At 38.5% G+C, this 12,613-nt stretch overlaps 1 protein-coding gene and 1 pseudogene across 1 annotated transcript; both read left to right on the top strand.

Annotated features, from left to right (window-relative positions):
• Positions 1–4,981: 4,981 nt before the first annotated feature.
• On the top strand, positions 4,982–11,801 carry TMCO2 (transmembrane and coiled-coil domains 2). The gene is made up of 2 exons (XM_044671457.1): positions 4,982–5,200; positions 11,484–11,801. The coding sequence occupies exons 1-2, from the start codon at positions 4,982–4,984 to the stop codon at positions 11,799–11,801; spliced, it is 537 nt and encodes a 178-aa protein (XP_044527392.1).
• LOC123243548 lies at positions 10,675–10,845 on the top strand (annotated as a pseudogene).
• Positions 11,802–12,613: the final 812 nt, after the last annotated feature.

The following is a 12,613-nucleotide window of genomic DNA, read 5'->3' as shown; positions in this document are numbered from 1 at the left end:
CACCCATTTCTGTTTTAATTGGCAAGAATTTTCATGCCACTCGTAGGATGGGTTGGGCATGTTCTTTTATTTCTTTCCTGTCATGACCAACTGAAACAGCCAAGTTTAGAGTTCTTTAAAGAAGAATCGTTGTTTTAAAATGTGGAAATGAAAGGGAGGGACAGCTTGGAATTGTAGAACTAATTGTCCCAGAGATCATTGAAATCCCTTATGTAGCCTCACCAAAAGTAAATATCTTCCAGCCATGTGTGAAGGGGTGGCCTTACTGTGATTTATAAATCACACCTTTTATGAAGTTATTGAAGTGGCAGGCAGCGCCTGCAGAAGGGACTTGACAGAATGAGGCAAAGAGTACTGTTTGTTGGGTTTTTTCCTGCATTTGCTATTGAGAAAATTGAAATAAGATTTCCAGGGTCTTTTTATCTCCTTTCCCTATGAAGATAGTACTAAAATGAAATTGCAGACTGAAAACCTAGGTTTTAATGCTCCTAGTGATGTTTTCCTCTACCCTTGTTACATCATTTCTGCACACAGTAACATCAACTTCTTTATTTTCTCTGGACTAGAAAAATATTCATCTTTCCCAAATGTTTATTCCTATTTTTATTCTCATCCTCCAATTTCTTGTTTATTCTTGTTTCCAGTCTCTGGAAAGAAGTACTAACTGGGAATTGATCAGCCTTGTCCCAGAGCAGCCCGGTAACCACTCTAGGATATTGTAAAGAGAATTCCTTTTCTCATACAAGTTGAGCTACATGGCCTCTGTTATAAACCTAGAATTTCCATTTTTCAAACCATATGTTTACTAATGGTCATCTAGTCCTTTATTCTTTAGTTTATCTTTTCAGTACAGATATTTTGATATTGTTTAACTTTGGTTATGTTAAAAATCTGTGACTGATTTTAAAGGGGGAGTAATAATGTTACCCCTTCAGATAAGAATCTCATTAGGATAACTGAGCATTTCGTTTTCAGTTTCTTCTCACTTTGGAAAAACTTATTTGGTACCAAAAAGAGTCCTAGGCTACAAGAGAGTCTGAAAAACCAGTTAGTTCAGTCTTACTCTATAACTAGTTCATGATTTACATGACATTTTTAGTAAAACTATTTCTCTTTTTGGAATTATTTTCCTTGTCTATAAAACAAAGAGTACTGATATAAATGGACTCCTGATTCCCTTTCTACTCTGATATTCTCTTAGTACAACGTATAAGAGTGTCATTCTAAGTGCCTTCTCAGGTCAGGGTGGCAGCAGCCATGGGAATGTGCTAGGTATTGAAGGACCCCCAAAATGAGTCATCTCCCTAAACAATCTAAAATTTTACTTTGGGGACAGAGTATGTACACAAAAGTAAAGGAAAATTTGTGAAAAATAAAATATAAGGAAATATAAGGAAAGAGGGTATGGCCAACTCCTAGGATAGGAAAGTCTTAAGAAGATACCCAAGCTGTATTCTGAAAGACGTTAGAGATTCTCACAGATGGAAGCAAGAGGAAATGGTCTTGCATTTCAAGAATTGGGGACAACCAACTACTCAAATGCACAGATGGTGGGAGATCGAATGCCAAGCATAGGTTGCAACTAAAAGGCCTATTAGGAATAGATTGCATGTACATGTACTCTATAGACAGTAGTATGTAATAAGACTGGAAAGAATAAATGAGAACTGGATTGTTTAGGACTAAACATTTCATATTCTATCCTAGTGCAACTAGGAATGTATTTGAATGCTTTGTATTTGGAAAGTGATGTGATCACATCTGTTTTAGAACTAGCAGTTTGCAAGTTGTATAGAACAGGTGCCAGATTTGCAGCTACACTAATGACAGCATATTAGAAAGCCACCTTAACATTATTATTTTTAACTGTTGAAGATTTCTAGGTGACATTTTAATCTAGTTCAACTGCTAAGTACTCAAGTTTAATATAATGTGGGGGAGAAGAAAGAGACTGGAAGTAAAGGAAATAATTAGGAGGCTTTAATAATAGTTAAAGCAAGAAGTGATAGCATCTAGACTGGGTTACAAGTGAAAAGAAAGAGATATGTGAGAGTTATAGAGGCAAGAGATGACAAGATCTGGCAACTGATTGGATTTGGGTAAGGCAGAGGAAACAAAGATAACTCCCAGATTTTGAACCTGTGATTTGAGGGATGAATTTATTGGAATAAAGGAGTTCCATTTAGAACACATTGAATTTCAGATGCTTGCCCAACTCATTTCTACCCCTTAGAATCACAGGTTTTGTTCATAGCTGCATGAAACTTTTCCTAATCTGCCCAGCTACTAAGTATTTCTTACCAAAACTAGCTTGTATTCATTTTTTATATATTCTGTTAGTGTATATATATATATATGTATGTATATAATTTATATATTCTGTTAGTGTGTGTGTATATATATATATATGTATATAATTTACACACCTCTCACCTGGCAGAATGTGAGCTCCTTGAGGGCAGGCAGAGACGGTGATTTAACTTTTGTCTTTGTTATTTCTAGCACTCCGGGGAGTACTTGATTACATGGGTGTTTAATGTTTTCTTACAAGATATCCAAATGGACATAATATGGGAATGGAGTTCAAGATTGTTCATTCATTTCAGTTGTATCTAATTCTTCCTGACCCTATTTGGGGTTTTGTGGTTAAAGATGCTGAAGTGGTTTGCTTTTTCCTTCTCCAGCTCATTTTACAAATAAGGAACTGAGGCAAACAGGATTAAGTGACTTGCCCCAGGGTCACTCAGGTAATAACTGTATGAGGCCAGATTTGAAGTCAGAAAGTTGATTTACTTTAGGCCCTGCACCATGTCCACTGCATCACCTTAGTTGCCCAACTTTATTAGTATTGGGCATAAAAATTTGGTAGTTGTCTGCATAGAGATGTTTGTTGAATCCCTGATAGCTGATGAGTTCACCAAGAACATGCACCCATCCTTCTTGGGGGAGGAAGAGGAGATGATCTAGCAAAGGAAACTTAGGAGGAATGGTCTGACAGAAGCTGGAGAACAGTTTCATGGAAGCTAAGCTGGATTTCAGGCACACAGGAATGGTTGATACTGTCAAGGCTTAGGGATCACATCAAGAGCTTTTAGCAATTCCTGGTAATTTCTGTTCTGAATTGTTTATCACAGACAAATTTCTATCTTAACTTGTTAATTCTTAGTGGTTGCTATTTGGACTGAGCCAGAAATGTACTTGGCTGCTTACATCTGAGTGCCAATAAACCTATGGATCATGGCTTCAGTTCCAATTTTGCTTTGATACTTCAAAGTCAGTTTAAAATAGGAAATAGGATATCCAACTGCTGATCCCTTTTGGGCAAAAGTTAATATTTTGCATCAGCTAAGACACACCGTTGCATTTCTTCTAAACTTCAGTGGGCCATTTTCCTTAAATAGGCAAACAGTTAGTGTTCGACCCATTCTTAGTGGATTCTCTCTATAAAGCTTACACCAATTCATGATTTCAGTTAACCCTGATAATATTCTCTCACTCCATTCTTGTATTTCACTTTTCACTTTAGATTTAAAGATATTAATATCTGGCATTTAGTCTTATCCTAAACATCAGCTTCTCACCCTTCACAAGCACTCAGATTGAAAGGTCACTTCTAGCTTACCAAGTGACTTGTAAAATTCTTTTCTTTAGAAAAGGAAGCCATTGTCTCCTAAGCATTTCTATGCTTACAAGCCCTTTAATTTTTTTTTTTTTTCAGGCTGAGTTTTTCCCAGTTAGGCTTTCCCTACTCCAACTCACCATATGTATATACTTCTAGCCCAGTGCTAAAAATACCCTTTCCCCTATCTCATCAATTCCAAATTTTGCTAGCTTTTCAGTCTCATCTTACCTTTTCATCTTCCTCATAATATCCAAACATGTAGTTTCTAGTCAGGCCACCTTCATCAGTGTCCTCCCCCCAGGCCTTTTATCTTGCCCTAGTCTTAAATGCTCTTCCAACCTGTTTTTCCTGTTGCAATACTATCCAGTCTTTAAAAACCTATCTTCATGAAATATGCCTTCATGCCATCACTTAGTGATTTCGATCTCAGAACTTGGTCTGCTTCACATAATATGGCACATAACTTGTATGTTGTTTTCTTATTCTTACATGTATTTTAATCCTTTCTTTCCTTGAGCTCTCTGAATGAGAAAAGTTATGTTTCAGGCTTCTTCCAATAGCAGCTGATAGGTCCTGAGTACATATAGATTGAGAAATGTATTAAATGGTCGTGTAGATTTTGAGGGCCTAATTTATACATGCTTCTTCATTCTCTGTCCTTCTATACTATGCTACCTCACTGAAATCAAAGAAGAGGGTCACTCCCTGGCCTCATAGTGATAATAACAGTGGTGAATCAAAAATCGGGAGACCTAATTGGGATTGGATCTCTGGATTTACTGTGAATTGAATACATGGATCAGTCTTGCAGAGGCTGTTCATCTGTACAATAGAGTTAACTTTAATAAACCGTACCCTACAGGATGATTGTAAGATAGGTCAGTTTAAGACCATAGATTTAGAATTGGAAAACACCTTAAAGAAATATACATCATTTAAGTTGACCTATCATTTTGTAAATGAATAAATAGGTCCCAGAAATGTTAAATAACTTGCCTGAGATCTCATAGTGGTTGAGCCATGGATTTGTTTTCCAGTCTTCGGGCAGGTTTACTTATTAGATAGCTTTTTGAATCTTAAAAGTGCTGTAAAAGTGTAAACTGATATGAGAAACAGAGAAATAAGATGATTGGGAGGAGCAAGGGAGGGATAAGCAATATCCTGTCCCCTAACTTGGTCTTCTTTTCTAATGGCCTGTTAGGATAATGACATCATAATGAAACAGCTTATCATAAGCTGAAGAGCAGCCTGTACTTAAACAGACACACTCCTGGGGGTCCTACCACAAACCTGGACTCCTAAGGCCTCTCACTGAAGGTTCTTCTTGCATATTGCACATGTAGTTCCAGAAGCTGCAATATGGGTAAAACACCATCACCACCCTTGGAAGAAACCACAGGATTCTCCCTCTCTCCATTATGGAATTGGCTACAAGAAAACATTGTCAATACGAATCCAAATTCTTGGCTTTCAGAATACGTAGCTCCAACCTGGCAAAACATCTTGTGGACTATCTTTGCCATTTGCCTGATACTAGGAACACTTACCTTTTGGAAACGAACTTTTCGGTCAATTAAGGTTATACTCTTTTTTTGTTGTTGTTACTGAGGAATTTAAGCAATTGCACAAAAGCTGTAATTACCATTAATTAATAATCTGAAGAGTTTAAATTGGGTTGGTATTTTCAGAGAAAAACTAGCCACCAAACTGGCCAGAATCCTAAAAAGTTGAAATGTCCCAAAATATTTGCTGGTAAGAGAATCAACTTAACTTTCCCAACATGTTGGGTAACCAAAATGTGTAGACTGTGTGCCATTTGGCTAGAATGCATAGTATGCATGAAGGAAAAGGAATAATGTTAAGATGAGGAGTGATACGGTGGAACCACATGGTATAGAGAACCTTTAGAAAATGGAGTGTTTTCCTTTAGCAAAGAGAACCACATAAGACTTTTTGACTACAGACTGACTGACCTGCTTATCAGATTATTTTGGAAACAAGGCATTAAAGATAGTGTGGAATATTTGGAAAAAGAACCAGGGCAGCTAGGTGGTGCAGAGGTTGGAGTCAGGAAGACCTGAGTTCAAATCCATCTTCAGTCACTAGCTGTGACCCTGAGCAAATCACTGAACCTTTGCCTCGGATTTCTTATCTGTAAAATGGGGCTAATAATTCCCACCTCAGGATCAAATGAGATAATTGTAAGGAGTTTATTAGCACCCAGACTGGTACATAGTAAGTGCTATATAAATGTTAACTCTTGTTATTATTGTTATATTGGAGACCTTCTCTGACCATAAAGGAAAGCGGAGATAAAAGGTGATAAACAACTTGACCCAGGGTGGTAGGTATAAGAGTAAAGGCAAGGAAAGGTATGAAAACTAAGGATTCACAAAGACTTGGTAAACAGATTGGATAAGAGGAAAATGAAGCAAATGTCAAAGAAAACACCAGTTTTGATCCTGAATGGCTGGCAAGAGGGCGCATCTTCACCCGAAATGGGGAAGTTGGCACAAAAGGACAAGTGGTAGAAGCAAAATACAAGAAAGCTGAGAAGCCTTTGTGCCAAATTCCCCAGCTTTGGCATTACAAGACTTGGGTTTAAGCCTAGCTCTGTGGCTTGATATATGTATGACTATGACAGTCATTTCTCTTTTCGCTTCAGTTTTCTTTGTCAAATAGGAGTAATTTATAATTGTGTGACCAATGATAAATACTTTTCTGGATTATTTTCGTCTTAGGCCCAGTCCCTTAGAGTGATGGTTGTCCCATGTATAGAAACAACCCCAAGGCAGAGGAGGGCTTATGCTTACAGCCCACCCATTGATCCTATCTCCTCATCCCCCACCCCCCATTCTTTCCTCATGGAACTTCAAATTCATAATAGAACTCATTATCCATCCCTGCCTCCTTTCAAATCTTCCTCTTTCTGTAAAGGGTACCAACTGCCTCGCTCATCTTGAGACATCTTTGGCTTTTCTTGCCTTCACCTTAGCGCCCCCCACCCTGTGCTTACAGGAGCCAGGCCATCAGCGACCTCTTTGTCTTTTTGTGCCTCCCTATCCACATAGCTCTAGCTGTCCCTTTTCACCTTGAATGACACCAATAGCCTAATCTAGGTCTCCATGCTTTGCCACAACTGTCCTGCAAGCCCTCTCCAGCCCTTCCCCATTGCCTAGACAGAATACAAGTCCTTCAACCTGACAATCTTGAACTTATTCCAATTTAGTACAATACTTGATTGTTAGGAAGTTTTTGAGTGAAACATCTGTTTGCTCATTGCATACCATTTTCCAGGCTATTATTTCTTGACCTGTCTCATCTCATCATCCTGACTACTCTCTGTGAGCCCCAAATGTACTATAATTTAGCCCAGCGTAACAAACTCACAGTCCTAGATTGGGGGTGGGGGTGGGCATGAAGGCCATTTGAGATTATAACCATTAGATGGCTTGAGAGGCCTAGAGACAGGAGGTCCTGGGTTCAAATGTGACCTCAGACACTTCTTAGCTATGTCACCTTGGGCAAGTCACTTAACCCCAATGCCTAGTCCTTCTGAACTGACACAGTATCAATTCTAAGACAGAAATTAAGGGTTTTAGAAGAGAGAGATTATAGTCATGAATTTTGTTTAATAAATTCTAGAAGAGAACCCCTGACCAAGGAGAGGAGAAGAAGAATGTAAGAGTGGCAGAGCCCAACTTAGATGAGAATTTCAGGTAGTGTTGATAATAAGAGCTAGCATTTATATATATATATATATATATATATATATATACATATACATATACATATACATATACACACATATATGTGGTTTTATAGATATGACTAATATATGAATGTAATAATATTTTATATGGTTTAATATATAATTTGCATACTGTATAATTTATATGACAATACTTAAATGTGTATATATAACAACTAGCCTATATATATATATATAGTACTTTAAGATTTGCAAAGTGCTTTATTAATCTCATATTTTGTCTTTACAACAACCCAGAGAAGTAGGTGCTCTTACTTTCCCCATTTACAAATGAAAAATTCAAGACGGGAGTTAAGTGATTTTTTCAAGGGTTACAGAGTTACTAGGTGTCACAGAGTTAGATTTGAACTTAGATCTTCTTGACTGCAGGTCCAATGCATTATCTATTGTTACCACCAAGTTTTCAATTCATCTGAATAGGGCTTGAATCCCTGGGAGAGAAGAGCAGGTGGAGAAGGTCCTGTAAGGATTGGAGGTTATCCTTTGAAGAGGGAAGGGTTCCTAAAGGCAGGGAATCTTAATCTGGGCTCTGTGAACCCTTTTAAAATTCAGATCGATAGTGAAATTTTTGTATATCAATAGAATTAAAATATCTGAACAACATCAGTTAATATCAAGTGATATTCAGATCATTGCATTTCAATAGATTCGGTTTCCCTTGAAATCCTGTGTTTGATCCATTAAAAAATATCCTAATAAGGGGGTCCATAAGCTTTACTAGACTGACAAAAGGGTCCGTGAGGTGGATGTGAAGAAATCCTGAGAGTAGGAACAGCCATCATGATGTAGTGGAAAGAAGCCCTCTATATCCCCATCTGTCAAATGGAAGTCATCCTACAGTACCATGAGGCTGGGCTGAGCTGCCCTTTTTTTATTTTTTTTTTTTTAGAGCTCAGTACATCCAAATGACCCATGTGACCTTTAGGCCCATGGTCACAGCTCTGGGACTCAGTTTCCATATCTGTAAAATGAAGGGATGGGCTAGAAACAGCAGTGTGAAACTCAAAAAGAAAAAAAGGTATGTTGATTTAGAAAACCACAAATCCACTATTGTTTTTTTCTTATTTTGTTTAACATTTCACAATTACATTTTAATCTTGTTCTTGGAAGTACTTGAGGCACCTCTGGGTATCTCTAAATCTATAGTGCTGTCATCCTAAAATGTTCACAACAAGCTTTCCTGAAAAGCCTCCTGTGCCATCTTGGAAAGGTTTATGTTATGAGTGTATGACTTGTGGGCTGTGCTGACTTGGAAAGGAGTTTGAGTTCCTTTTATTATCCTTCAAGGACAATCACATCCCAAAGACCCCCAACTTAAGGGACTGGTAGACACTACCTATGTGGTATCTATGTGTCTAGTCACCTGCCTGAGCTTTATTAACCTCATCTTTAAAGTAAGACTAGTCAGTGGTGTGTTAGGTCTAGCCCCAAACTCCTTAGTGGAGTCTGAACCAGATTAAAATGTCATTGGGAAATGTTTAACCAAAAAAAAATGCAATACCACTAGATATTGTTAACTTGTGATTAAAAAAAAATAACTTTTCTATGTCTTAGAATCAATATACAAGTATCAGTTTTATCACTTCTAAGCAGTAAGGGCTAGGCAATCAGGATTAAGTGACTTGCCAAGGGTCACACAGCTAAGAAATCTTTGAAGCCAGATTTGAACCCAGGTCTTCCCATCTCTAACCCTGGCTTTCAATCCACTAAACCACCTAGCCACCCCTTCTGTTCCTCTTAATCCAACCCAAACACTGCTATTGTACCCTTTGGGAATCAGGGAAAATTTCCTGTGGGAGAAGGGTGCATGAGGGGGAACCTTGAAGGATGAGGGATTGTAGTGGCAGCTGTGTTATAGGTGCCATTGACAGAGTCCTAGACTGAGTCAGGAAGGTTGGAAAGAAATTCCCTTAAGTGTCTTTGATAAGCTAAGCCCTCTACAAATATGATCTCATTTGATCCTCATAGCAACCCTGGCAAAAGAGATGCTGCTATTAGAGCTATTTTTACAATTGAGAAAATGGAGGCACAGAACAGTTAAGGGATTTGCCCAGGACCCCAAAGTCCACCCATGTCCAAGATGGAACTTGAACTTGAGTCTTCCTGGCTCTGGTCCTGCATTCTATCCAAAGCACTCTTGCTAACTGAAGTCAAGAAACCTCCCTCCCCTCATTTGATCAAGAATCAGGCTTTAGTCTTTCTAGCTCTGACCGTCTATGTTCTGAGGTCTCTTTTGCCTTTCAGGGTGGCATAGTATAGAGATCAGGGGTCGGCAACATATGGCTCTCGAGCCATATCTGGCTCTTTTTGCAGGAGCCATAAAGTCAATTTTTTTTTCAGGCGCTGTGAGCACTGTGCGGCTCTCATGAAATTACATTTTAAAAAATGTGGTGTTTATGGCTCTCACGACCAAAAAGGTTGCCAACCCCTGATATAGAGGGTTGGGCTAGGATCAGGAATATGGGTTCAAATCTTCCCTCAGGGACTTAACTCTCTGTGTGACCAAGGGTAAATGTATGACCTCTCTGAATCTGTTTCCTCATCTGTAAAACAGCAAGAAAAATAGTATCCACCTCACAGAGTTGCTGTGGGAATGGAAAAACCTTGAAACCAGTCTACAACATTAGTTATGATTATTATACATAAGTAGAGGTGGGGAGGGACAAATGCATTCCAGACACAATGGGCATAAAAGGTTGAAGTTTAAGGAGAAATTAGGTCAGGTCAGTTAGAACCCCAAATGCGATGGGGATATGATTGGGGATGTAGACTATAAGTGATCACCCTAAGGCAAATATTAATAATACAGAAATCGGTCTTGATCAATGATACATGTAAAACCCAGTGGAATTGCTCATTGGCTACAGGCCACAGGGGAAGGAGGAGGGGAAAGAATATGAATCATGTACCCATGGAAGAATATTCTAAATTAAATAAAAATTTAAAAAAAGGACCCCAAATGCATAAGACTGTAATCATATCAGAGAAGATAAGCTACAGCCAGATTGGGAAAGATTTTTAAGCACCAACATAGATGGTTGTGTTTTTTCCTATACCCAATAGGGAGCTATGGGAGATTTTTTTTTTTACCCAGATTTCTTTTTGTGATATGCCTGTGAAGTCGGTGGCATAAGATATTAAATTCTGTATTTCATAGATAGGGAAATAGACTTGAAGAGATGAAGTCCTCAGATCTCCAAGTTTATTGTTATTTCTACTCTATCCTAAACTGAGATGTTTAAAGAAAACAATGCCCTGGGTTGAAATAAAAACATTCTTTAGCTTTGCTTGGTGGCAATATTGTAACCAATGAGGTTTATCAGAGACACAATTATTGCTAATTGAAATAAAAGATTTTTCCAATACCCAGAAAAAGACTTCACCAGAGCCCCCATTCCCTGCTAATTGCAAATAAAAGAATGTTTTGGCCATTTAGTAACTACATTATGTTATTATGTTAAGGTTTCCAAAATATGTTCTTTAAACAAGTAGGGGGATCACTGCAGCTACTTAGAGTGCTAGGCCTGGAGTCAGGAGGATCTGGATTCAAATTTGACCTTCAGACACTTCCTAGCTGTGTGACCCAGACCAAGGCACTTTATCCCATGTTGCCTAGCCCTACTCACTCCTCTATGTTGGAATTAGTATAAGACTGAAAATAAAGTTTTAAAATATATAGGTAGCACAAGGACCCTGCTCCCCATTTTTTTGGATGAGAAAGTTAAGACTAGGGGAGGACAAGTGAATACTATTGCAATACTATTGTAATGCTCCCCAAGACTCTAAATCCAGCTTCTCATGTTACGTAGTAACGTAGGGAAGGACGTAAGTTTTGTGTAGTCCCGCCTCTCTTTTTTTTCCCCCTGATCACAACTGGGAAAACTACCTTTACCTAGGCTTTTTCTTTTGTGATCATTAATAAATCTTATAAAAGTGATTATTAATAAATCTTATAAAATATAATACTTAGAGTTATTGGATATTAATTTAAATTTTATACTAGGTAGGACACCCCATTAGAATCGGGTTGATTAATAATGTGTTGTCATATACATAAATTTAACCAACTTGTGGGTATTTTCCCTTTAGAAAGTCATCCTGTTCGCTAATATACTCCTTATGCTTTACAAGAAGGGCTCGGAACTTTTTCAAGATATAGTGTCCAGTGGTGGAGAAATAAACTCTAGATCTGCGATGAATCAAGAAAACCATAACATGTTGGTCACCCTGAACCTGCAGGAGAAAATCCTCAAAAAGCTGCAGATGGTAGAGGGCAAAGTGAAAGACTTGGAGGATTTGATCATAGCCTACAAAAACAAGAAGAATTTCACAGGGCCCTATTGTAACTGCTCAGACTGTCAGAGTCCCATGCCTACTTCTGGATTTACCTCAACATCTGAAACATGAAGCCAGCATGGGAAATCTACCCCTTTCCAGACAGGCCTCCTGTCCATCATCTTGAATGGTCTGTGGAGTACAAATAAAGACCTTCCTATCCCTCCTCTGGCTTCCGGGGACACCGGTTCACCCAATAGACTGTCTCTCTTTCCTAGAGACAGAGGAGAGGATGGTTCTAGATAAGGGGAGGGGGGTGCAGAAGGGCAAGCATGGCTTCTGCAGGTTTTGAGGCTTCCTGGGTTAATGGGGTTCAAAGTTTTGATCAAGTACCCACAGAGGCCCAACTAGTTGGCCCAACCCTGGAAATGGGAATTAGTAGAAGAGGAGAGGAATATGGGAAAGGCAATGGAGTCTGGAAGATAGTATGTAGGACTAGTTTCCTATTAGACACATAGGTTTGGTGAAAAAACTTGTGATTGGGGAAACTTCAACAAAACTTCAGTCTTTTAATTTAATTTTTTCCCCAGATTACTTGCCAATACAAATTCTTAAGCACCTTTAGTCATAGGAAAGTTGTCTAGGCAAGCTAGATGGCAAAGTCCAGTGAAGATAGCAATAGTCAAGATGACCTACCTAAGCTGTGTTACTCTGGGCAAATCACCTAGCTTCAGTTTCCTCATCTGTGAAATAGGGGTAAGAATAATACCCACTTTACAGGATTATTGTGAGGTTCAAAAGAGATGATAAATAGAAAGGACTTTGCAAGTCTTTAAAAGGCTTTATAAATTCAAGCTATTAATAGTAGCAGTAGTGCATTTAAAATAAGTGACTTGGCCAGGCCTAGAGAGGGGAGGTTTGAGGTTCAAATGTGGCCTCAGATA

This window comes from Gracilinanus agilis, chromosome 3 (assembly GCF_016433145.1).
Source record: "Gracilinanus agilis isolate LMUSP501 chromosome 3, AgileGrace, whole genome shotgun sequence".
NCBI classification, from domain to species: domain Eukaryota; kingdom Metazoa; phylum Chordata; class Mammalia; order Didelphimorphia; family Didelphidae; genus Gracilinanus; species Gracilinanus agilis.
This window is presented reverse-complemented; position numbering and strand designations above follow the sequence as displayed.

Excerpts from the sequence above, each read along its gene's own strand:
- TMCO2 (XM_044671457.1), top strand. The coding sequence starts at position 4,982 with ATGGGTAAAACACCATCACCACCCTTGGAAGAAACCACAGGATTCTCC. Across the intron at positions 5,201-11,483 it reads GAACTTTTCGGTCAATTAAG|AAAGTCATCCTGTTCGCTAA; the intron begins GTTATACTCTTT and ends TTTTCCCTTTAG.